Source organism: Lepisosteus platostomus, chromosome 4 (assembly GCF_059453375.1).
Source record: "Lepisosteus platostomus isolate fLepPlt1 chromosome 4, fLepPlt1.hap1, whole genome shotgun sequence".
In the NCBI taxonomy this organism is placed as follows: Eukaryota; Metazoa; Chordata; class Actinopteri; order Semionotiformes; family Lepisosteidae; genus Lepisosteus; species Lepisosteus platostomus.
Genome location: NC_142614.1, coordinates 76,375,383 through 76,400,667, shown reverse-complemented (window position 1 = coordinate 76,400,667; position 25,285 = coordinate 76,375,383). Strand labels below are relative to the sequence as shown.

The window sequence follows — 25,285 nt, the reverse complement described above, 5'->3', positions numbered from 1 at the left end:
AAGGAGGCTACAGGGAGAGCAAGGAAATTGAACATCTATGAAATGGAATGAGGAAATTCAAATGAAAGAAATTTTTTAAATAATTAAGGCCTTTGCCTCCAAAGGAGCAGCTGAAGGTTTATAGAGTCCAGACTTTCAGCGCTGGCACAGAGTGCTGTCATTACTGTCTGTGCTAACTAAGGTCAGCTCATCAGTGCACAAGGCTGTGGCTTAACGATCTATTTCACAAACTGTGTGATCCATCACAGGAAAAGAAGCAGGCAGGGCTCCTGGGTGCCAGGGTGGAACAGAGGAGAGGACACACAGAAGCACACTGACTAGGACTACACACTGCAGAAACCAAGCAGACACTCTGTGAAAAACACACACACTACACAGACCAAACACACACACAGTGAAAATCACACACACCGCAGAAATCAAGATCACACACTGTGAAAACCACACAAATTTCAGAGACCAAGCACACACACACTGCAGACACAACACTGCAGATATCACACACAGTGCTCAAACTGATAACACCACACATAATGGCACAATACTTGCACATACATACAAGCACACTGCTGGCACTACACACAGACAGGCCCTGTAGGTACTACACACAGACACACTGCATGCACTACACACACTGCAGGCAATATATACACACCGCAGACACTACACACACTGCAGGCACTATACACACACACTGCAGGCACTACACACACACTGCAGGCACTACACACACCGTCGACACTACAGACACTGCAGGCACTATATACACACTGCAGACACTACACACACCGCAGGCACTACAAACACTGCAGGCACTATATACACACTGCAGACACTACAAACACTGCAGGCACTATACACACCATCGACACTACACACACTGCAGGCACTATACACACCATCGACACTACACACACTGCAGGCACTATACACATACTGCAGACACTACACACACTGCAGGCACTATACACATACTGCAGACACTACACACACTGCAGGCACTATACACACACACTGCAGGCACTACACACACACTGCAGGCACTACACACACCGTCGACACTACAGACACTGCAGGCACTATATACGCACTGCAGACACTACACACACTGCAGGCACTACACACACACTGCAGGCACTATACACATACTGCAGACACTACACACACCGTCGACACTACAGACACTGCAGGCACTATATACACACTGCAGACACTACACACACTGCAGGCACTACACACACACAAACCTTGCTCTGACCAGCAAGCGGATCCTGCAGTTGCTCACTGTGCAGCGGCTCTTGGTGTGCGGAGCACTGAAAGGGTTAACTCTTTCTGCTGAGTGCTGCACAGTGGAACTGGCACTGGGAGCTGATCTGCCTTTCTGAATTAAAGCACAGGTAGCGGCGAGCAGCACGATGAATTCAGCGCTTTTTGTCAGCTTCTCTCCTTAAGCGTGATTGATCACCACCCCGCTCTCTGCAGGAGGTGCAGCACCTGCTTTGTAAACCCCCTAATCATGCCTGGAAGCACAGAAACAACTCTCGAACCCTCTGTCAAAACACAAGAGCACAGCGCTGACTGGTGTTGTCGTGCCAGTCTGTGACCTCTGCCTACCCGAGAGCACAGCTGCTTCATGTAGCAGAGATCTCCGCAAAGAAAAGGAGCCGGTCACAGCAGCCGGACCCACAGTGATGACTCTCAGAGGCAGCCTGTCCCTCCGCACTGACTCACAGAGGCAGCCTGTCCCTCCACACTGACTCACAGAGGCAGCCGGTCCCTCCGCACTTACTCACAGAGGCAGCCTGTCCCTCCACACTGACTCACAGAGGCAGCCGGTCCCTCCATACTTACTCACCCCAGAGACACACGGACCGAGCAGTGCTCTTGGTGTCACCCCAGTGACAGACACAGGGACCGAGCAGTGCTCTCGGTGTCACCCCAGAGACACACGGACCGAGCAGTGCTCTTGGTGTCACCCCAGTGACAGACACAGGGACCGAGCAGTGCTCTCGGTGTCACCCCAGAGACACACGGACCGAGCAGTGCTCTTGGTGTCACCCCAGTGACAGACACAGGGACCGAGCAGTGCTCTCGGTGTCACCCCAGAGACACACGGACCGAGCAGTGCTCCCTGTGTCACCCCAGAGACACACGGATCGAGCAGTGCTCTCGGTGTCACCCCAATGACAGACACACGGACCGAGCAGTGCTCCCTGTGTCACCCCAGAGACACACGGACCGAGCAGTGCTCTCGGTGTCACCCCAGTGACACACAGACCGAGCAGTGCTCTCGGTGTCACCCCAGTGACAGACACACGGACCGAGCAGTGCTCTCGGTGTTACCCGTGCACCAATTACTAAGTCACTGCAGTACAGGGATCCATGCTGTCACTCTCATCTCTGAGATTAGCTACAGATATTGAAATGATTTCGAGAGATAATGACAGAGAGTGCCTTGGCTCAATTATTGTGTATTTCTGACTTGCTTAAAGAAGGCAATAGCCAAATATAATTAAGCCTTCTGTTCAGAGATAAAAGGCGAATTTAGAGCTCTATAGTGGAGCTTTTTTTGTGTGTTCTTCATAAAAGAAGTGGTCTTATATTATTAAAGTGAGTGAGCAGCTGAGCAGCACACCAGGTCTGGTCTTGCAGGTATTAGCGATGTGTTTATGATGACATATTGTTTTGTTTGTGTTTGGTATCACTAGACACCAAAGCTTTGTATTTGGCAATAACCTCAAATCCCTTAGTGCTGCAGATAATTTGATTGTCTACGTGTCTGGGCACCACTGTGCCTTTCCAGGCAGCCCTGTCTACAGCACAGGCAGGCAAGAGAAGCATCCACCCTCAGACACACACTTGTATAGCAGGGGAGAGGCTGGGGCCCTGCAGTCCTCACTCTCAAACACACGCCTGCAAAGTGACAGTGGTGGAAGTTGGTCTCTGATAGATAACAACTATAAATGATCAGGTTTAATTCTTAGGATACTGTCGAAGAAAAGTAGGCAACATGTCAATACATACAGACTTCATGAAGAATATGTTTTATACTGCTAAGCAGCCTTTTACTTAAACATACAGTATTTCACTACAGTACCAGCTGGAGGCAGATGTCCTAAATAAAAATATTATTAAAGAAGAACTAATTCTTGAATGACTCAAAGGGTCTCCTTTCATTCATCCTCCTGTAATATTATCTGTGTATCCTTGAGCACAGGACCCCAGGAAGCATCATAAACAAGAGGAGACTGTTGATCATCGTAGCTGAGCTTGTTCATCATCCTCACAACCTTTTGTCCCGAAACAAATCAAAATCTAATTACACCGAATCTTGTGCTCTGCTTGTATCTATTGCTGTTGTTTGTTCAAAACACTCCAACATGCTGGTCAGGCAAGACCTACCTTATCTAAAACCACACTGACTATTCCCCAGTACTGTATCTAATTTCCATGCAGGTGATCCTTTAGTTTACTTCGAATAATTGTTTTCATAATCTTACATGTTTTAGGAGTCAGTCTTATTGGTCTTTAACGACTTGGTTCAGTTTTCTCACCCTTTGATGGATGTGTGGATGGGCACTACATCAGCTATTCTCCAGTCCAACGCCTAGATAACATCTCCTGTACCTCCTATCGCCAGGATCAGTCTTTGCACTCCAGAGATGTGTGTGATGTTATCAGAAATCTGAAACCCTGTGATGTCCCCATATCACTCTTTTGCCTTTTTTAAAATTCTTCAAACACATTTGGTTTTGTTTTTTGCAATCTGCACCACCCAGAAAGACAAAGATGGACTTTCCTCCTTTGATGTCCTTACAGCCTTGTCTCTGTAGCCTGTATCCATCTGCCTTTGATCTGTCATTCAGATCTGACTGACCCCCTCCTGTCTCCTATCCTTAGCAGAGGATCAGCACCAAGATGGCACTTGTTTGCAGACGGCATGTGTCCCACTTGTGACAGAGAGGACTAAGAGAGCAGGGCTGGAGCAATAGCATTCATCTTCTTTAGTGACTGTATTTGTCCTTCTGCTAGCATCCCAGTACAGACACACAGTCAGTTCCTTGGTGCTCCACTGACCTCCTGTTCATACCAGCTCTGTTCTTCGTGCCGCTGTGTCCTGTGCCCCAGCTGCCAGACTGGACTCCTCCACCTCAGCACATCCTAGACCTGCTGACCTGCAGCGTTTAGCACTCAGCCCTTGCCTCTCGGGACGTGTCCTGCTGTGAGCAGGCTGGCTGCATGGTGCTGGAGCACGAGAAAGGAAAGCAGCCTGGTTCCAGGAGTCTGTTGCTCTTTCCTCTGTTCCTCCAGCTCTTCGCCTGGACCCTGGTGCCTGCTGGTCTTACCTGCTCCCGCAGAACATAGTTGGTTGTTAATGGCAGCAGCATCTCTCACTCCCACATGTAACTTGCTTCTCCTCGGAGTGATGACTGTTTTGAGCGCAGTCCTCTCTGTTGCACGTGATATTTCTTCAATGCAGAGCTCAGACTCCCTCTACAGCCCAGCAGAACAGGCAGAGAAGAATTTCTTCAGGGCAGGTTCCAGAATCTCCTGATAAATACAAACCTGGTGTATCGACGTACAATGTTGCATGAAGAACCATTGGATGAAATGCCAAAGGACAATATCTCACATTATGTTCCACATATCTCTCCCACATCACTCTAACCACACTTTTAATGGACATTGTGCTGAGCTGCAACTGAGTCGAAACCATAGGCTCCTCTTCAGTGGTGGAACAGAGCACAGCACAATCAAGACCAAACTGTGGATTCCTCTAGAATCTAGAAGAGTCTAGATAATCACATGCACTGTGCTTTACAAAGTGCTATGAAAATAGAAAGTTGTTAGATGCAAGTTTGGGCCTCAGCCTCTTGGCTAGGAAGCCTGTTCCAGACACACAAAATTCTTCATGCTGAATTCCCTTTCAGTATCCAATGGTGACCCCATGTTCTTGTTCCATTCCTCAGAGTGAAACTGTCCAGTGGGTTAACACTGACTACACATCCTACACTAGGATCTTACACATTTGAAACAAATCTCCTTTCGATATTCCCTGTTCCATCCAGCAGAGATGAAGCTCCTGCTGTATGAAGACAGTCCCCTAAGACCAGGACATATTCTAATTGCTCATCTTTGAAACCTTTCTAAAGTTCTAATATCCTTTTTGTGTTTTGGTGACCAAAACTGAGCAAGACCTTATAAAAGAGGTCTTAGTGCATTGTGCTGCTTGAGCATAACGCCTTTGCATTTAAATTCCACACATTTAGTTCTACACCCACATTCTAATTTTCTTTATTGCTCCCCCATATCATCTTGTGGAGGAAATATTGTCATCATAAACTGTAATTTATATAGTACCCTTTAAAAGCTTTTATCTCAAAACACATTGCAATACATAAAAAAAACGCATTTCACAAAGAAATTAAAATTACTCAGCTGTATACAAAAAACATGGAAGTAACAGCTGATAAAACTAGCAAATCAGCCTTTTTAAATTCATAGTGAACTCACTGACAGAAGATCACAGGACACAGATATAAACACATACTGTACTGTAACATGCCTGATACTGTAGATACTGAGAAGCCAAGCCATGTACAAGAGGAAGGCTTCAGTATCAGCTTGAAACTGGACTGGAAGCCAGTGCAAGGAGTGGTGTGTTCACTTCAGCATGAACCAGTGAGGATTCCTGCTGGATTCTGAACAGGAGCAATTTGGTAAATGTAGGTTTACAGACACTTGCAAGGAGGACAATTACAAAACTTACCCTGCAAAAACAAATTCTTCAGTTTTTCAGCTACAGACAGTGCCGAATTCAGCCTTGAAAAAAATAAGCCTTAACAATACAGTATGCTGCAATTTTTACTTTTTTATTATTTTATATAGTTTCTCCAGTAAATACCCTGCTGTATACAACGGTCTAAAGGAAATGAGTCCTTGTCTCAATTGATATACCTGGGAAATAAAGCAATAATATTACAATAAATGGGGGGTTACAAGAATAGAGAATTACCAGGAAGTAGCCAAGCACATAAATCAATAATTAAGATAAATAACCCCCAACTTGAAAATGATTTCTGCTCAAGCCTCACAGTGTAGGTATTATCAGTGATAACCGAGCTTTGTTCTCTGGCACAGTTTTGGTGCATAGAGTTATAATCCGGGCACACTTAGTGAAACTAATTTTCTTAAAAATGAAAATACACACAATAAGCTATACACAAAATAACATACTCTACAACACACAAGTTACACGATGTACAAATTTACAAATAAGGCATCCCAAAAGTCTAAGTTCAAATCACAAAGGCTAAAATAAGAGATAAACTTCCTTCTAAACTAAATAGAATAGAACATGCAGTACAATCTCTTTCTCTGTGTAAACTTAGATGCAACAAAATAAAGGGGAACCTACAGTATCTCCTTTTTCTAAAAATGCACCTATTAACCAGAAGAGGCCATTTTTAACCAAGGGGTTCTTCACACAGGAAATCAGAGTTCCCTAAAAACACAGAACAGGAAGCTCTACTGAGCTCCAACCTGATCTTTCTGGTTGACCTGGGTCAAGGAGCTCTCGCCTCCTCCTATGCTTTTTGTGGTCTTCCTCCGCTTTGCTTCACCATCCTCTTAAATGGTGTGTTTCTGGACTGTTCTTTGACACTTCATCATTTACCCAGAATTTAATTAACAAAAGGAAACAAAGGTAAACTTTACAATTGCTGGAGGTGTTGTCACTAGCCAGGTTTTACCCTTTGTATCTACATTCTTAGAGATACTCCAGTAGTCACCTATAGTGTAGCTTTAACTACAGTATATAAATAAATGACAAGCCCTAAATCTAATCACAGTTGAAAAATGTTTAATATTATATATATGATTTATCTCAGATGAGCATTACGGGAGGACTGAAACATAGAATCAGCTTTAGCTTGGAAATACTTCCGTCTGAAGAAACAGATGCTCAGAGATGGTAATTCAGACCCTGTGTTTTTTTAATACTTGACGTAGCAGAGGTCCCAGTGAGGAGCCCTGCGGAACTCCAGGTCTAACCAGCCCAAATACTGAATTAAACTAAAATCACCAAAAACAATATAACGCTGGCCTGAGGTAGGTTGTGTTTTAACCACCTAAGAGCTGTGCCAAAGATGCTGACACACTCTCTAACTGAGCGAGCTGCGTGTTGTAATTTCAGATTAATGTAATGTAAAGTAATGTCAGATGTGGGCTGATGACACATTCAGATTGTCTGAAGTCTTCTGAGCGATTTTAGCCCCTGGTTTCAGTGCAAGAGTTCTAAAAGCTGACGTTCTTACTACCTTTGTGGACTTTACCTAAGTGTCTTCCTAGTCCACATTCCATGTCTCTCTGTGAGTTCCACGTCTTGGTGCCTGTGTGCCCCTCTCCCTGCTTGTTATCTGCAAATCTAACTAGATCTTTGACTCTGAGTCTAAATCACGGATGCAGATCAGAGGATTAGGAGCTGTGTTCCCTGCAAAGTCTGTGATTCTGGGAGTGTGACAGAGACATGTTTACTTTTCATTTGCTCATGTTTTTAAAGCCTGCTTGGGGAAATTTTTCCAAAATGTTTCTCATCATCAGCTGTGTAGTTCTGGCTAAAACAGATGGACAGGTTTCTCTGAACTTGTCTATTCTTGGTTCAGCAGATGGACACATTTTGTGCTGTTTGGCAATCCTTTCTGTGCCAGCCGGCCTGTCCTTTGGGGCCCCTGGTGTTAATGACACAGCCCTGCAGCCCAGGGGGGGTCGGGCTTGCACAACAAAAGGAAGACCTCTCCCAGCCCATGTGACACTCAGACTCTCTTTCAGCAAGAGCACAACCGTTTTCCACATATCGATACAGGATTGCAAAACTATGCGTGTCCAGCCTTTATTTTAGTCAGTTACTTTGCCTCCCAAGCCTTTACTGCAAGCATGCATGAGCCCTGCTGTAAAACTAGAGCACAGATACAGAGACCAGCCAAGCAGGAGGACTGACAGAGGGCTGGCAGTGGAGTGAGGGTGGCCAGTGAGTGTGGTTGACCGCTCAGTACCCAGCCCTGCCAGGTTTGAGACTCAGAGCTCTGCCTCCAGCTGTCCAGAAACTCAGGGAACTGGCTCCTCCGAAAGGCACTTCTGACACAACAAACTGCAGCACAGTCCTAGCGAGATGCTCACAGCGCTCTGAAATCAAGATGTTTAATTATCCCCTGTAGCGTCTTAATTGCCAAAATTAGAAACTAAATGAAAAAACAGAATGTGTCACTTACGTTTTTTAAAGGCCTTACTATTCAGACCTCATTTATGAACATCATTAGCAAGTCTTTTTCTGCAAGTAATAATACTAGCAGTCAATGTTCCGAACTGCACAGCAGCTCCCTCGCTCCCACACACACAACGGGGATTGAGACTTTCCTGAGCTGTCCTCCTTGTGCTGGAATACGTGAGTTTTACGATGGTATTTTTAGTGATGTCTTTGATCTTTTTCTTTGCACATTATGACTAATGAGGATTTGGAGTTTGGTCTCTGAGAAGGTAAATTGGGTTAATTCCTCTCTGTTGTGCTTTAATCCCAGAGACAGAGTGACTCAACCGTTGCATAAGACTTTAACACTGTTAACAATGGCAGGTCATTCAGAAAAATAAACATTAACAAAAATAAACATATAGAATTCCCTCTGCCTCCTAAAAGCTAACTGAGCTCTTGCTTGGAATCTGGAGAAGCTAAAGGCTGAGTTACTGCAGCTCTCCCTGGCACGGTGAACAGCTGGACACGTCCTTCCCTCTGCAATAGAACGGGAAGAGCACTTTCAAGCAGCAGGGTCACCTGCCCCAGCCTTATCATGTGTCAACAGAAACACCCAAGTCTTTCTCATGAGTAGCATCTGCCCATTTCTATTCATATTTATGGATTTATGGATTATGCATTTCAATTCATATGTTTTTCCTGCCTGATCTTGTCAATGCTGCATGCCATCTGTCAGGTGGTTGCCTAGTCATGAATTACATCAAAATCTCATCTGAATTTCATTCACTGTTTCTGACACTGCTCTCAAATGGTTCAGGTCTTACCTCAATGATCGCTGTCACTTTGTCTCTCTTAATGGGTACAGATCACATTGCCTGAACTATCATTTCTACGCTGACGATACTCAAATATACATCCATACCAAACCTCACACTGATGTGGCTGTCTCAATTCTATTTAATTGCATCTCTGACATAAAAATTTGGATGACTCAAGACTGCAACAAAGACTGAAGTCATGCTTATTGGCACCCCCCATCAACTTCGTAAAGCCAATACTGTTATCCTATCTGTAGATGGTTCTCTACTTGAGCTTCAGTCTAAATTGAAAAACCTTGGGGTTATATCCAATTCTGGCTTAACATTCGACCCACGTGTGCAGCATATTGTCAAAACATCATTCTTTCACTTCAGAAATATCGCTAGACTACGCTCTATGCTATCACTAACTGTGGCTGAAAAACTGATTTTTCTAACCCTAACCCTAACCCTAACTGAAGAACATATTTGTGTTCTCTTGAATTGACTACTGTAATGCTCTACTCACTGGGGTATCTAAATCTATTTTGAACAAACTGCAGTATGTCCAAAATTCAGCAGCCAGAATCCTGACCAGGTCTAGTGCAAATGATCACATTACTCCTATCCTGGAGTCCTTGCACTGGTTTCCTGTCAAATTCTGTGTAGACTTTAAAATCCTCATGCTCACCTACAAGGCTTTGCATGGCTTGGTACCTCAGTACTTGTCTGAACTATTATCGCCCTACTCCCCACCTCGTAACCTTCGCTCTTCTAATTCTGCTCTCCTTACTGTCCCCCAAGCCCGTCTAAATTGTATGGGTGACAGGGCCTTCTCCTGTTAGGCCTCCAAGCTCTGGAACTCTCTACCCAAGGATATCAGAGAGTCACTTTCTCTAAACTCCTTCAAATCCAGACTCAAAACCCTTTTCTTAACTGGTTCCATTCTTCACCCCTCTGCTTTTCTTAGTACCACCATCCACGGTCTCCTCTGTATATTGTAATTGTGTTTTACCTTGTGTATTCTTTGGCTTTGAGAAGCCACCTTTATATATAAAATAAAGTTTATTATTATCATTATTAGTGTGAGTATGTCCGTAGTTGAAATCATTATGAAAACAGAAATAAATACAGTGCTGGCAAGTACACAGAACAGATCAAATGAAATTAAATAATAATAAACTGCAGTGGACACAGCAGTTGCACAGCTCTAACGAACAGCCTTCTCTGTGTCTCTAATTGTACAAATCAAGGATTCATTCTAGCCATTCATACGCATCAAACTGGTCACCATCATCCCACCCCTTAGCTTGTTAAAATCTCAGTTTTTAACGCCACGTCACGCACTTTTCTCGACTTGCCTTTCCCCTTCATACTTGTTTTCGGTTTGTGAGCCATATTGAGGGTGTTGCATTATTTGATTTTTCATTTATTTTTGCATCGCCAACCCCATATTTGCGTAACAATATTTTGTGTATAATGGGAGTCTACTGTATTGTCTGCATTACCTGCTTCAGTTGTCTCGCAGTGCCTGTGGATGGGAACCTATTGGTACAGTAATTCTCCAGTCCCTGGGTCCCACCCTGTGTAACAGCCTACAATATGAATGACATCTCATGTTTCCTTAAGTACAACTGGTGAAACACCATCGGGCCCTGGGATTTATTAATTGAGTGCCTCTAGTACCCAAAACACTTCTCCCTCTTCCATGCTGAACTGTTTAATAGAGAACCTTGTACTTCCACTGCCTGGGGATGTTGGCTTCTCCCTTAGTGAACATCTGAGTGAAATACTGTACTCATTAAGTACATCCGCCATTTCCTTCACATTGTCTAGTTGACCATTTTTGTCCCAGATACAGTATATTTTACATTACCTGTGACAGTCTGCTTGCTGTTGTAGTATTGAAAGACCATTGTATTATTTATTTCAGCCTCCACTGGAATAATCCTCTCTGTTTCTCTCTAGTCCTTTCTGATATCTGTTTTAAGCCATGCTTGCAATACATTGTACACCTTTTCATTACCTGGATCCTCATCATTCTTTAAACTGCTCTCTTTCCAAACTGATTAGTGAGACAATTTGGGGTGCTGTTTTTAGCTTCAAATTTAATCACTTTTGGGATCAATCTGTCCTGTGCTTCATGCAAAATCCATGCTGTCCCACTCTCCTGCTCTAGAGTCTGCTTTGCTGAATTAGAAACTCTTGATTTGGACTCAGCCTGTACACTTTAAAATTACATTTCAAAGCCACACCAGTCAGTGGCAGTCTCACTCCTGTTTGCCTCACTCTGTCTCAATTAAATACGCAGTTTATTTAGTCTTTTAGAGCAAAGAAGGACAAATAGGTCTGCAACGCAATGCAAACACGAAAGGTTTTCCTGCAGGGTAGGCAATCAATACGCAAACTCAAGTTCGGGAACACAGAGCACATGAGTAGACGGTCTCATCAAGGGACGCCACTCTCCTTTTTAAAGGGCTCCTTCCATTTAGGACTAAGAAAGAAAATGTGATAACCATGCAGTGAATAAGCAAACACATCACACAGCACGCAAAACACACAGTGGACACAAGAACACACAAACATAAGAACTGTTACAAATGAGCAGAGACTGGTTGGCTTGTCTCATCCAGCATTTTCTTGTAAAAAAGCCAATATATCTTCACCAGCATGACGATGTAACTTGTTCCAGGGCCCCATGATCCACATTAATACATCAATACAAGATGCATGTACAGTACACAAACACATGAATTCACAAGATACAAGGATTCTCAAGGTGACTATTACCACCTTGGCACAGTGAGCATTTCAGTTTGCCTGGAAACTAATATATCTTGGTCAAGGACATAGCAAAAGGGGGAACAAAGAAGACCAGCTCACCAGCAGTTATGAAGATGACAATATCTAGGTAATTAAATTGGGAAACTGGGGGATCAGACTGCTGGAGATGGAAAAGGGAGAGAGAGTGCAATGTCTACAGAACGGCCACTAGAGGTCATCACTGAGGCATTGAAAATATTCTGCATTAAAATGTTGTTTTTAATTAATTGGATGACTTTATGATGACACAATGGTGCCATGGTTGGCAATGCTGCCTCTCGGGTCTGGAGCCCTGGGTTCAATTCCAGACCTGGGGTGTTAGCTACTCAGAGTCTGTATTTTCTCCCCATCTGCGTGTGGGTTTCCTCCCACACTCCAAAGACATGCTGGTAGGTTAACTGGCTTCTGGGAGAATTGGCCCTGGTGTGAGTGTGTGTCTGTGTGTCTGTCTGCCCCGCGATGGACTGGTGTCCTGTCCAGGGGGTGTCCTGTCTTGCCGGGTTAGGGTGCAGCTCCCCCGTGACCCTGTACTGAGTTAAGGGGTTAGAAGATGGACGATGACTGTAATTGAATTGGGATGGGTGAGCTTGCACAAAGGGGTGTGTTTTAGAAAAGGTGCCTATCTTCAGAGTGGGAAAGTAATGTCAATCAATTAGCATGATGGATTCATTTTTAAATTAAAACATGTCTACTTTCAGGCATGCAAATACGCAGTATCACATTGATATGAAAGATCTTCTGCTTAATAAAGAATGCCTGTTCCTGTAATACTAGTGCTGGTGAAAAGTGCTTTATTACTTTTGAATCACTGTTGTGTTCCTGAGCTGTTCCAGTCTTTGCAGCAGTAGAAACCTGTGGAGGAACATCTTTCATTCTACTGTACATCTCCACCACACTGCACAGCCGCTGCCTGTATTACTCTTTTCCCCAGTAGAGACGGCTTTGTAACCCATGTGGACCCATGTCACCATGCCAGAGAAAGACCTTTTTCTGCTAGTCCAGTGTAACCCATTGTCTCAGGAAGGCTGGAAGTATCACTAATGATACCAGTCATCCTGGTTTCTCATTTTACTCTCTGGTCAGCGTTACAGGAGCAGAAAGGCACGAACTTCCAGATTCCTAAAGAGTTTCTTCCCACAAGCTGTCAGATGACTGAACTCTACCCCCACCACTGGCTCACACAGATGTTTTTTTCTTCACACACTGCTTGTCTGACCTTTTTTTAAGTTATATGTTATTAATTTGTTGCTGCTGCTGTTCTGTGTTTATGTCTTTGTTTTGGAGCATATGTGCAAATAAGCATTTCATTGTACTTGTGCACATGACAAAAAAACTGAACTGAATTAATTCCAGTGCTATTCCAGTGCAAGCAGAGCTGTGTGGAAAGCCACCCTGCTGAACTACAGAAGCTGCGTCTCTGAAACCCGTTATCTCGGTGCCCGGGACTGTGTCAGTGAGGGAGCTGGACACACAGAGCGCTCCTCACATTACGAGATTGTAAAAATGTAAGGATTTTAGGATTGTTGGAAAGTGTGATATGAAAAAGACTTTTGCTGCCCCACACCTGTGTCCCAGTGATGTCTGTTACCTGCCCATGAGCAGCTCTACAGGGGCTTTCCGATCAGAGGACAGAAGATGCTCAGTTATCCTCCTTCTCCAGAGCACATAGCCTGCAGCAGCAGTTAAAAGCCCTGCGATGTTCCTCCTGCTCGCAGTGATTAGTCACATTGTGTGTGTTCTGGAGAAGGCTGGGGGCGTCAGTGGGCAGAGTGACAGGGGAGTGAGGGCTCCTAGCTCAATGGGCTACTCCACCATCTTCTGCAGCATTTCCTGTGTCTGGTCTTCTGTCTGATAAAGCTGTGTCTGTCTGTTTCAGGAGACACTCCTACAGGACAGGACAGGACATCGAAAACTGTGGGACCTGCCGAGACTGTGCCTGTATCATCTACAGGTAGGGCTGTGTCCCACTCCTTTCTGCGCCACCTGCAGGATTCCTTGCTCATCAGACGACATGGCTTCTGGTTGCATGCACCAATTAGACAAGGTTAATGCTCGATGAATCACCAGAAGTTAAATAATTAAAGAAAAGAATACAACAAAAAATTAAAAATATAACATTTTTGTCACTCTCATTAATTCAATGATGCCTATACTGTATATGATCTGAATGTTAACAGTGACAAGGGGGGATAAGGGAGGGCTCTGTATTTGTGTTCCGTTTGTCCTGAATATTTCTGCTCCACTGGTGACGGGGAGCAGGTTGAAGCTATCTACAACCAATCTGTTTCGCATTCACTGTATGTACAATAGATATTGTCTGTGATTTCCATTTCATAAAGGAGGCTAAGAAGTAAAAACAGAAGACATTCTGAGGGCCAAGTGATACATTGCAAACCCTAGATCCAGCAGTGGGTAGGAGAGGCATGATTATTACACACGATACTGTCAGAAAGCATGGGATGAGTGCTTTGCATTTGGCAAGTTGTTGGAAATTCTGAATTAATCTGGGCCAAAGTCTACCTAATTTGGAAAAGGACAAACTCCTGTTGTTACAAAATTTATTCATCTAGTAGGATCTCAGCTGAGCTTCATTATTCCCTGGACAGGGATCCTGGCTGCTACATCACAGTGGTGCTATTCAGTGAAGGTGTTGTCTGTTCCAGGAGAAACTGAGCAGTGAAACTCACCAAGGGCAATAGTGTGCAGGCAACACAGACTCTCACTGCTTCCTAACCGAGGCCTGATAGTAAACAGGGAAAGAGAGAGAGTGAAGGACAGAAAGAGGGGGGTGTGCTGGCATGTCTTATATACACAGCCAGAGGGAGAATCCAAGCTGTGCTAATATTGTCTTTCAGCGACCTTGGGGAACTGTGCAGAGCAGCTGTCAGTCCCATTATCATCTCCCTCATCACTCAATCCTCTGGAACAGGTTAACTATCCTCCTGTACCCATGTCGTCTCTCACCCATCTCCGGGCTGCTAATACGATGTACAAGCAAGCTTTAGAACAGCTTTCCCAGTGATTCATCACTGGGCAGGTTCATTGCAGTTTCCTTTATGCCACGGGGATATTCTGGTCACGTTTTGCCGGTTATATCTGCCCAGAACAAACGTGTCTGGGAATTCGACTCCCCTGTATGTAAATCATGCGTTTCAGTTTCTGTGAGGTGGGAATCAATACATGGAGCTGGCAAGGTCTGCAGATGATGGCGAGCAATGCGGTTCTTAATGAGTCCATGAGATGTACTGTACAGGCTGTAGATGCACTGGAGGCACAGACGTCAAGGCTGGATTAACAGAGCAGCAGGAATGGCTGCCCGCTGACAGCTGGCCTAGAGGCTGTTGATATCACAAGCTTGTATGAGGTCACTAGAAACCAGTCAGAATCATTCCCAGTTTCAAAGGCTGGCTGCAGAGAAGGGTTAGGAGATAAGAAACCCTTTGATCTGTAAAACAAGGGGAAGGCTTAAAGAAGGTCTTTGATATCCTGAAATAAGCTGGCTACGTCAGCCTCAGACTCTACCGCTGCACAGCACTCAACACTGCTGTCTCTTTCTCAGCCTGCAGTACAGGATGCTAACTAAGCCGCTCATTAACCACAGGTAGTGGAAGGATAAGTGTAAGGTGTTTGAAAGGCATCAGTCATGCTAACGAGAGTCAGAGCCCAGTAATGAGCAGTGACGCGCGCTGCTGACACACCTTCCTCTCCCACAGACAGGCTTGTCCCAGGCTTGCACGCATCAGCTCAGAAGAAGCTATGATACAATTAGGGTTCTCAGACAAGGGATACGGATTTCAACCTGTCAGGGACCACTGTGCATGTGCTGTGCAGATTGTTGGATTAGATAGATACTGTACTTTCTTGATCCCGTAAGGGAAATTGCAGTGCAACAGCAGCTTAACACAGTCAACACAGCACAGTGTAAAGAATTATACAATAATAATAATACAATACATACAATACAATCAGTACAGTGAGAAGTGCACTAAGAAGAGTTACTCACACTCCAGAACATACAAAGAACAAACAAGAATAGTACACAAAAGTTGTATTGCACAACATACTGTAAGTATAAATATAAATGTAAATGTATAAACGGGAAGGCCAGATGTAGCAGACAGTTTAATGTTCTGTCCAAAAACAGGTCAATGTCAATGTTGCCCCTGCCCAGTCACAAAGTGGATGCATGGTACAGTCTTATGGCAGAAGGCAAGAATGACCTCCTGTAGTACTCTCTGTCGCACTGTGGTTGGATCAGCCTATTGCTGAACGTGCTCTTAATTTCCACAAGCATGTCATAGAGGGGATGGGAGACGTTGTCCATGATGGCCTCTAGTTTGAACACCATTCTCCTCTCAGCCACTACCTCCAGGGGGTCCAGGCCAGACCCAATGACTGTAAAGGAAGTGTTCTTTCAGGACCCTATGAAGACGACACAATCCAGGCTAGAGTGAGGAAAACATGGGGAAAAAAGCATCCGGGAGTTGGGAATGAAAACGGGAGGCGTGTCCATGGTGCGTTGGTGTTTGGGGAGGTGTGGCCGAGGCAAACAGTCCAGAAGTGAGTCCAAGGGGGAATCCGAGACGACGCAAAAGTCCAAGGCCGGGCGGTCCATCCACGACAAAAAGGATTAAAAACAGGAACCGGATCAGGACAGGCATGTAGACGGGAACAGGAACAGAAACTAAAAACTTGACGGGACCAGGTGCTTCCAGGTCCCAGACTCGCCTGGTACGGAAACCAATGCAGAGCCCAGAACAGAGTAGGCGTCTGGCTTTTAAGGGGAACTGAAAAGGGGGCTGGAACAGGGAGCAGGTGTGGGAGATGAGTAAAAAAAAAAAGGAAGGACTGGAGCGTCCTTAAGATGAGGGGTTTATGAACAAGACAATGACTGAACTTGCTCTTTTGATGAGCTTGTTCAGCCTGTTAGCATCCCCTCTAATCCCAGAGCCCCAGCACACCACCGTGTAGATAATGGCACTCGCTGCAACAGACTGATAGAACATATGGAGCATCTTACTACACACATTGAAGGACCAGAGACTCCTCAAGAAGTAGAGTCGGTTCTGACCCTTCTTTTAGATGGCCTTGGTGTTCTTAGATCATTCCAGTCTATCATCAATGTGAGCGCCCAGGTACTTGTATGAGTCCACTATCTCTACGCCACTCCCATGGATGTAGACAGGAGTAGGTTGGACCCTTTTCCTCCTGAAATCTATCACCAGCTCCTTCGTCTTGTTACATTCAAATGCAGGTGGTTCTCCCCACACCACTCTACAAAGCTGCTGACCAGTCCTCTGTACTCTTCCTCCTGCCCACCCTTGATACAAGTTACAAGTGCTTGTAGTTTCAGTGAGCAGCTGGTGGAGGAGCTCCAGTCCTATCCTTTGAAGAACTGTAGGGCAGGAGAAAGGAGGTACAGAAATACAGGGTAATGAAGCCGATACCCTGGCTTCTGTCAGGAAACAGCTCGATGAGACCGTTAGATCCACTAGCTAGTAATGTAAGCATGTAAGCCTCTTGTCTGTGGCTGCTTTCATGTTCTAATGGGATACCCTGCAGGGGATGAGAGACAGCAGGAGGGCCAGGCTTTCCCCCAGCCCTACAGGAATCCCAAAGACAGGTGCAGGAGACCTCTGGTGGGAAAACAAGCTCTCTGAGACATGGACATCGTGAAAGGAATCACTTTCATCTCCCTGAAGTGGCTTTTCTGTTATCAAACATCACATACAACTTCTTGCTAATAATTCAATTTCCTATAACACAGGGACACCATGTAAAGCAGCATATATCCCTTTGTTATCGATTAAAGCAATAAATTCAAATTATGTGGCAATATTGCCTGAGCTCTGCTCTCAGACAGCGTATGCAATTTAGTTCCTTTCATATTTCTGAAGAAATTCAACACGCTCACAGGCTCACTCTTCTTGCACATACAGGGACAGGGATGAAAGCTCAGCTCCTGCGCAGCCTGGTCTTGCTGTTTCAGTGCTCAGCTCCTACTCTTCATTATTCTGAAGGGCCAGAGCCGTGTCTGAGCAGAGATCGGACAAGCGTCCCTCAGTGAATGTTAAATAATTCTGGTGTTTAATTCCGTCATCCTGCTGTTCTGTTCCAGGAGCACTGTGTTGTATAATAATATAGTAATGACTTCAGACTCACCACCTCTCTGTCTGAACTAACACTCTTGTCCTTGTGCTCAGCTCTGAGCCAGTAACAAGCCGTATGATACAGTATGATTTTACAAATGAGGTGCTTCAGGTCATGTTTTTTTACAGCTGGAGTATAATTGCCATGAATGAGTATTAATAACCATTAGGTGTACAGGCCGTTTCCTGCGCTCAAGAACCCCAGAGCTACCTGAGAACCTGGAGAACCTTGCCACCTAGACACAGCCCTTCATTAAAAAGAGGGACACAAACACCAGTGTGTCCTCCTTCAGAGCCCCACCTCGCACAATCAGCCCCGTCATTCTGGCGGAGAGTCACTGACCGTTGGACAGGAGCTGCTTGCTCCTTCTGCCTCTGCACTGCACCCTGGTGATGGACCTGCACTCCTGGGCCCTGCTGGGGAGGGGGCCATCAGAGCAGAGCAATGCCTGTGCGCGATTAACAGAGCAGCTGGGATTACTGAGGGTAATGTCCCATAAACTCTCTTTATAGCTCATAAAGTACAAAGTCATATAAAATCGATATGAATACAATCAGAGCAAGTACAATGCACTGAAAAGGGTAAAATTGCTCAGGGAGCCTGATCTGCTCCAGCCTCTCTCCCCTGTTACCTTCTCTCCATCACTCCCCTTCCTCCCCCTCTTCCTCAGCTCTGTCCGCTGCAGTACTTCTCCTTCTCTGTTTCTCTCTGACTGACAACCAGCCAACCTGTCATCCATTTTTAAAACAAGAGGCTTAGAGAGGAACTGGCCACAGGTACTGGCAGAGGTGATGATGATGAAAAAGTTCAGACTCAGTCACAGAGGAGGAGTTATCGCATACCGAGGAAAAAGCAGCCCGAAGTTCGCTTTCAGGTGGCAGATGTGTGCTTTGAAAGGATACAAGAACGACGATGAATGAGAACAGAGGATGCATCTAGTTCATTTGCTAGTTAAAATCCTCCCGAACACCTTAGCCTTTAAAAAGTAGCTTCTATAAATTCATCCTTTCCATCTTTTTATCTATAGTGTAATAGTGTCGGGTTCGAAAGGGTACTGCCTGAACACCGACAGAGCACTTCTTATCCTTGGTCAGGGAGTGAGCGGTGTGCCGGTGTGTGTCTGGAAGGGTGATCGTTCTTTGTTGTACGAGAGGATTGTATATTAAAGAAAAGAATAATCCTTCTGTAGCTGTCTCGTAAACGTTCCGGTTCAGAGCTTGAACCCCGTCGCGATCGCGTGTTGATCTTCAATAGCAGACCTGATGAGCCTCAAGCGCTGTAGCTCCACATTCCCATGCGCTGCAGAGTAGGGAGGGCAGTGGGAGGTGTGCTCCACTTTCACAATAGTTTGTGTTTCTGCTACCTGTAAGTAACACTTTGAACATTTCTACATTAAATGTCATTCGCCAGGTGTTTGCCAGTCTTGAATTTTGTCTACATGTTTTTGAATTCCACTTGCTGCTTCTGTAATCCCTGCCAGTGTTCCTAACTTTGAATCCTCTGCAAACTGCATCAGAAACCCGATGGATAGAAACCCTGTGGTACTCCATTATTACATCATGCCAGTTTTGCATTCCCCTCCTATCCGTACTCTCTGTTTTCTATGCTTAAACAATTCAGACTTTTGCATTTCTCCAAAGGCCTAGTGCCTGGATATTTGAGAATTAATCTTTTGTGAGTCAAAAGTTAAAGAACAAGACTACAAGATTATCTAGAAAAAAGTATTATTAGATTATTAAGATGCCACGGACCCCTGGGACTAAAATTCACATTCCTCACACATACTGTAGGAATCATAGGCTCCCTACAGCAAGAGCTGTCTGTGTCCATTTCAACTGAGGGTGGAGAGGCCACCCTCTTGCACTACGGCAGCAAGAAGCAGTTAAACTACAATGAAGCTAAAAGACAATGGTGAAAACCTGCAAGAGGACAGAGCACCAAGACTCAAGACAAAATACCTGCTGAAGACAGCCAGTCAAAAACTGCTGTCTTGGATGCTGATTGTGTAACAGCTACATGTCAGAATTAGAGGCTGTTGCAGCAATGTGTAACTTAAATGTTATGGGAGTCACCTGGATACAGTAGAAAAGGAAATAATGAGACACTGTTCAAGACGGGGCAGACACCTAGCTAATAAGTATATTATAGATAACTCCATAATGCTACATTGAGAGAGCAGGCCCGTGCACTTAGCTAAGCAAATAAATGGTGCTGAAAGCAGAAAAAGCAGAACAGCTTCTTATTTACAAGCTTCCCAAGCATTGATCTCTTGTATTTTTTCCATCTCTAAAAAGAAGCAGAACTGCAAAATTGTAATGGCCTGTACAGTAATTGCAATAGACTTTTGAACTGTTTCACTACTGAATGTGCTAACACATCTACAGTAAGCAAACTGGAAGAGTAATGTTTTTCACCTTCAGTGCTAAGGTTTCTTCTCTTTGTCTGCAGCTGGACATGAACTTGCCAAAACAGATTTTATTTCTTGTAACTTCTCATCAGCCTTGCAGTAATGAGCAACATCGTGGGAACAGACCCCACACTGGGCACACCAGGTCTGACCCTGTGCTAGGCACCTATTCACAATCAGCACAGGAGCATTCTTATGGACGCTTGTCACTGAAAAACTTGGCTTGGATACCAAGACTCCTGGCACCTACTGTATGTACTTTAGAATACTTGTGAAAGAGCTTTCTAAATTCAAATTCAGTTGCAGTGAAGATTTTCGGATTACTTTCACTCAAGCTGTGATTTTAAACCTTTGTCTGAGCCAGTGTTGTTGGTGGAGTATCCAGTATGAGGATTACTGTCTGATCTCTCCATAGTTGTCCTAATCTTCTCTGCCAAAGGCTGTTTATCTTTTCACATCCCCTGTGCTCAACTTTCTGCAGAGGGCTGGAGAACACAGGGCTGCTCTGAGGTCTTTCAGTCTTCTTAGTGTTGTGAATTCCCAAAAGTGTTTATCACATGAGCATCATGGTCTAATTCCATCAAAGATATGGAACGATGTTTAAATCCTTACCCTCTTCTCTCCTTATCACGTCTGATAGGTCTGAGTGCTTCTTAAAGCTCGCTAATCCGGCCCCCAGCCTTGTACCCAGGCAGAGGTGTCCTGATCTCGTCTGGGCTGCTATCAGTGGCTGGATCTGGCAGGTACTGTAGCTTGCCAGAGATACACTAAATGCCCGTGTGTGTGGCTGGAGAGGGGACGGCACGTTTGAAGAGTGTATCTCCCCCAGGTGATGTGCCACAGACACCCCGGCACTGAGACTCCACACTGCCAGAGGCAGGACTGCCTGTGCTGTTGATCAGAGGCGTGTATTGAGGATTTAACAGGGCAGAGTGTGATTTTCAGCACTAACACGGTGGATTCAAAGACAGGAATAAAGCTCTCCTGAGTTGCACACCAGGGTGTCAGTCACTGATCTCATGCTGACATGAAGACCTCCACCTCCTTACCTGTAGTTGTAGACTAGCGCCAGCCTACAGACTGAATACGCTGCACAGAAACAGCGGACAGAGCTGGATATGAGAAGGGAAGGGAAACAATATGCCGGAAGGAGCAGGTTCTGCAGCAGCACAGCTGTAAGGAAATGAGAAGTGCTGTTGGTACAGCGACCGTCAGCAAGAACACGGCTGGGTCTAATCATTCCTTACAGAAAGAGAAAGAAAAAGATTTCATATATATTCTTTTCCTAGTTTATGCAGCTCTCTTTAAAGGGATTTTATCCACAGCAAGATTTATTGCAGATCTCTGAAGAAATAGTAAAATTGTGCGGCTGCAGGTCTAGACTTTGACAATGTGGGCGTGGGAAAACGGAAAATAAATACATGTATATTTTATTTGCAAGCGCAGTATAGAAGAAGGTATCTACAGTAGGTATCTAATTTGCTCAGGGTTTGGAACTGGAACCTGCAACCCCCTAATCGTAGGCTGGCCTTGGAGTAGGACAGTGTGATCATGGAGACAAGCTGCAGAGAAGGGGGGGCTGTGCAATGGGCACTTCCCTGAGGTCTTGTGTCAGGGAGGTTCAGTGCTCGCACTGGGAGGTCTTGTGTCAGGGAGGTTCAGTGCTCACTCTGCGAGTTCTTGTGTCAGGGAAGTGCAGTGCTCGCACTGGGAGGTCTTGTGCCAGGGAGGTGCAGTGCTCGCACTGGGAGGTCTTGTGTCAGGGAGGTTCAGTGCTCACTCTGCGAGTTCTTGTGTCAGGGAAGTGCAGTGCTCGCACTGGGAGGTCTTGTGTCAGGGAGGTGCAGTGCTCGCACTGGGAGGTCTTGTGTCAGGGAGGTGCAGTGCTCGCACTGGGAGGTCTTGTGTCAGGGAGGTGCAGTGCTCCCACTGGGAGGTCTTGTGTCAGGGAGGTGCAGTGCTCGCACTGGGAGGTCTTGTGTCAGGGAGGTGCAGTGCTCGCACTGGGAGGTCTTGTGTCAGGGAGGTGCAGTGCTCGCACTGGGAGGTCTTGTGTCAGGGAGGTGCAGTGCTCATTTTTGGATCTGGTGACAAGGGTTCAATATCCAAAGGGATCAGTCTACATTCTATATATAACAATAGCTTTGTAAACTGCAGATGGACGTTATATTCAGTTACAAACAGCAGAGAAAACTGGCTCTGGAGTAAAAAAAAAGCTTGTTGTGCTCATTGAACAAGTTTGCTTGTTAGTTCTCAGTGAAAAATAAGTTGAGCCATGACCCTGGAAGAGTGCTGTGCTATTGTCGTCACTGGAACGGACAGGTGCTGCCTGCAGTCAGCAGGGCCGTGCTTACCCAGCCACAGAGAAAGATGAGCAGCCTGAGAGACATAGTATCCAGGTCTGTGACAACACTTGATGTTCACCTGCTTTGGCAAAGCTTAATTTTGACATGTTAGCGTGAATTAGAGAGATGGGAGCACGATATGCTCATAGTCATACAGTATGTTCTCACTGCCTTTGATCCTTTTTCCCTGTGATTTTCACACTCAAACATTTGCAACCAAAAAACCAAAACACCCATCCTCATACACACCTCTCTCTCGGTTCTCAGCGCTCTCTGATTCTGTCTCTCTCCATGAGCCTTCTTTCTCTTAACTCCCTTTTGACTCTGAATTTCTACAGAACTGCTCCAGGTATGGCTCTATTTGTATTCCATGCACAGTCAAAAGCAGCATGCTTTTAACGACCATATACATTTTAAAAGCCAATATAGCTGTCTAGAATAAACTAATGATCCTACAGTATGTCTTCTGATCTGTGTACAGAAGTGAAACCTTGTCTTCATATCAACATTTATTAATGATAATTAACAAAATTAAATTTCTGACCTTCGGACAAATACTGCTGTACTGTATATCACAGTTTTGAAACTTTCATCTCTCAAATGTACAAATGTTTGAAACAAGGTGAAACCCCTCTGTTTTAAAGTTCTCCCTTAGAGACTGGAGTAAGATGGAATTACTGTATGTTACATGGAGAATCTTCTATAAAGAGCTTGTTTGAAGGAATCCAGCCCTCGTAGTTGAAATGGGAGACATGCTGCTGGGCAGAGATGGGCAGGACAGGAGCTGTGGAGCTCAGTCTTGCAAGCCAACCCTCTGAATCACAGCTCAGCACCTTTCCTGACTCTCTCTAACCCTCAGGGGTCCTTTCACTGTTTCAAACTGCCTCCCTTCAAAGCTCCAAGCAGCCCTCAGTTTTCACCATTTCTAGCACAGGTAGTGTACATATATCAACAGTGAGCTGAAACATGTTGTACAGTATAAGTGGGAACAGAAACCACAAATGACTTTTATATCCTTGCCTATGTCAGGTTCTGGTAAAGCAGTTAATTTGATAAAATGATAAAATAGAGAAAGAAATTAAAACAGTCTCATAATGTTAAAGCAAATTATGTAAATGGTTTTGTTTCAACATAATGACCTTGTATTCGCCTGAATCCATGCCAGGTGCAGTTCTGTGCATAATTGTCACTGAAAATACTCTTTTGAGATGATGAAAGCTACAGCTGATGGTTTCCTCTTTAAGGATTAATCAAGAAACCACAAAGCCTAAAGGATATAAATTACCCCAAAAGGGAAGAACTCTAAACACAAGCCCTGAAGCCCGAGCAGAGAGACTGCACCTTGGACTTGGAAAAGTGACAGGTACCGGATCAGTGTCTCTGACTGCAGGGAAGAGCATTTTCAGTTCAAAGCTTCTGCTCATGATCTTCTGATTACCAGTCTCACACAAAATAGTTACAGAACAGAAAGGCAGGCAAGTAGTATTTTGTGACAGATACTGTAGTTGTAGTAAAGGAGGCTTTCACATTGCCTCAAGACTTTGCATTAAGAAGGACCTTCTACTGACAGTGCTAATTACATTGGTCCATAAAGGAGACAATTTCTCACATTTCCACCCAGTCTGCTGTCAGAAGTGAGACCCCTCTAATATACTGTATGAAGCACTATGGGAAGCTTTGTGATACAAAGAATAATTATTGATCTTTATTACCTTTCTTTAAATATTGATGAACTTAACTGTTGCTTCTCACAACACAAAGCTACATACAGTATAAACTCCAGAAAAAGCAAAGACAGGAAAGTACTGACAACACAAGGCACAGGAGTTGCTGAAGATGCAGAAGCTGTTTCTAACACGACACTTAATAGCTGTTTCCATGATCTAGCTTTCTTGCCTCGGGTTTAATGCCTTCATTTATGCAGCGTAGTATCTCTGTGTGTTTATTGATATTATGTTGAGTCTCCGTGTCAGTATCTCTGCTCACTCTCTTAGCTCTGCTGTTAGATAGAGAGAGAAAAGTAATAGAGAGACAGGCAGAGAAACAGAGCTGCAGCTCATGTTGTCTTTTTAGTTACTCTGTCCTTCAGTAGATGTGTATTTGTGAAGTAGAAAGGGAGATGGCAGGTTGTGAGTCAGGAAGCTCTTCACAGTGATGTGTTAATAGGAGAGCGACCTGCATATTGTTTTGTTTCTTGAGAAAATTCTCAGTGTGACCTTTACTAACTAAGTGTCATGAGTTAATATATTCCTGTTAACTACATGTTTTCATGCAAAAGATAATTGAGTAGTAAACAGGCTGTTGGAAAGGGCAGCCTCAGTGCAGTAGTGCAATGAGCTTCATCTTAGAGCTTCATCTTCATCAGGGCGGAGCGGTGCCTCTGTGGCTCAGGATCTGTGCCTGTGGCAGGGAGGTTGCCAGTTCGAATCCTGCTGCCGGCAGAGGGATCCTACTCCGCTGGGCCCCTGAGCAAGCCCCTTCACCCCAGCTGCTCCAGGGGTGCCGTATAAATGGC

General features: G+C 44.8%; 2 protein-coding genes across 4 annotated transcripts in view; one reads left to right on the top strand and one right to left on the bottom strand.

Annotated features, from left to right (window-relative positions):
- Positions 1 to 25,285, bottom strand: part of LOC148673874 (dedicator of cytokinesis protein 2-like) — a 260,919-nt gene that overhangs the window by 117,828 nt on the left and 117,806 nt on the right. The window lies entirely within an intron of this gene.
- The window catches only part of LOC148673875 (uncharacterized), an 88,031-nt gene that overhangs the window by 40,220 nt on the left and 22,526 nt on the right, over positions 1 to 25,285 (top strand). For both annotated transcript variants that reach the window (XM_088630802.1, XM_088630804.1), the window contains one exon: positions 13,745 to 13,819. In XM_088630802.1, the coding sequence (XP_088486928.1) occupies positions 13,745 to 13,819 (75 nt within the window). The remainder of the gene's footprint in view (positions 1 to 13,744; positions 13,820 to 25,285) is intronic.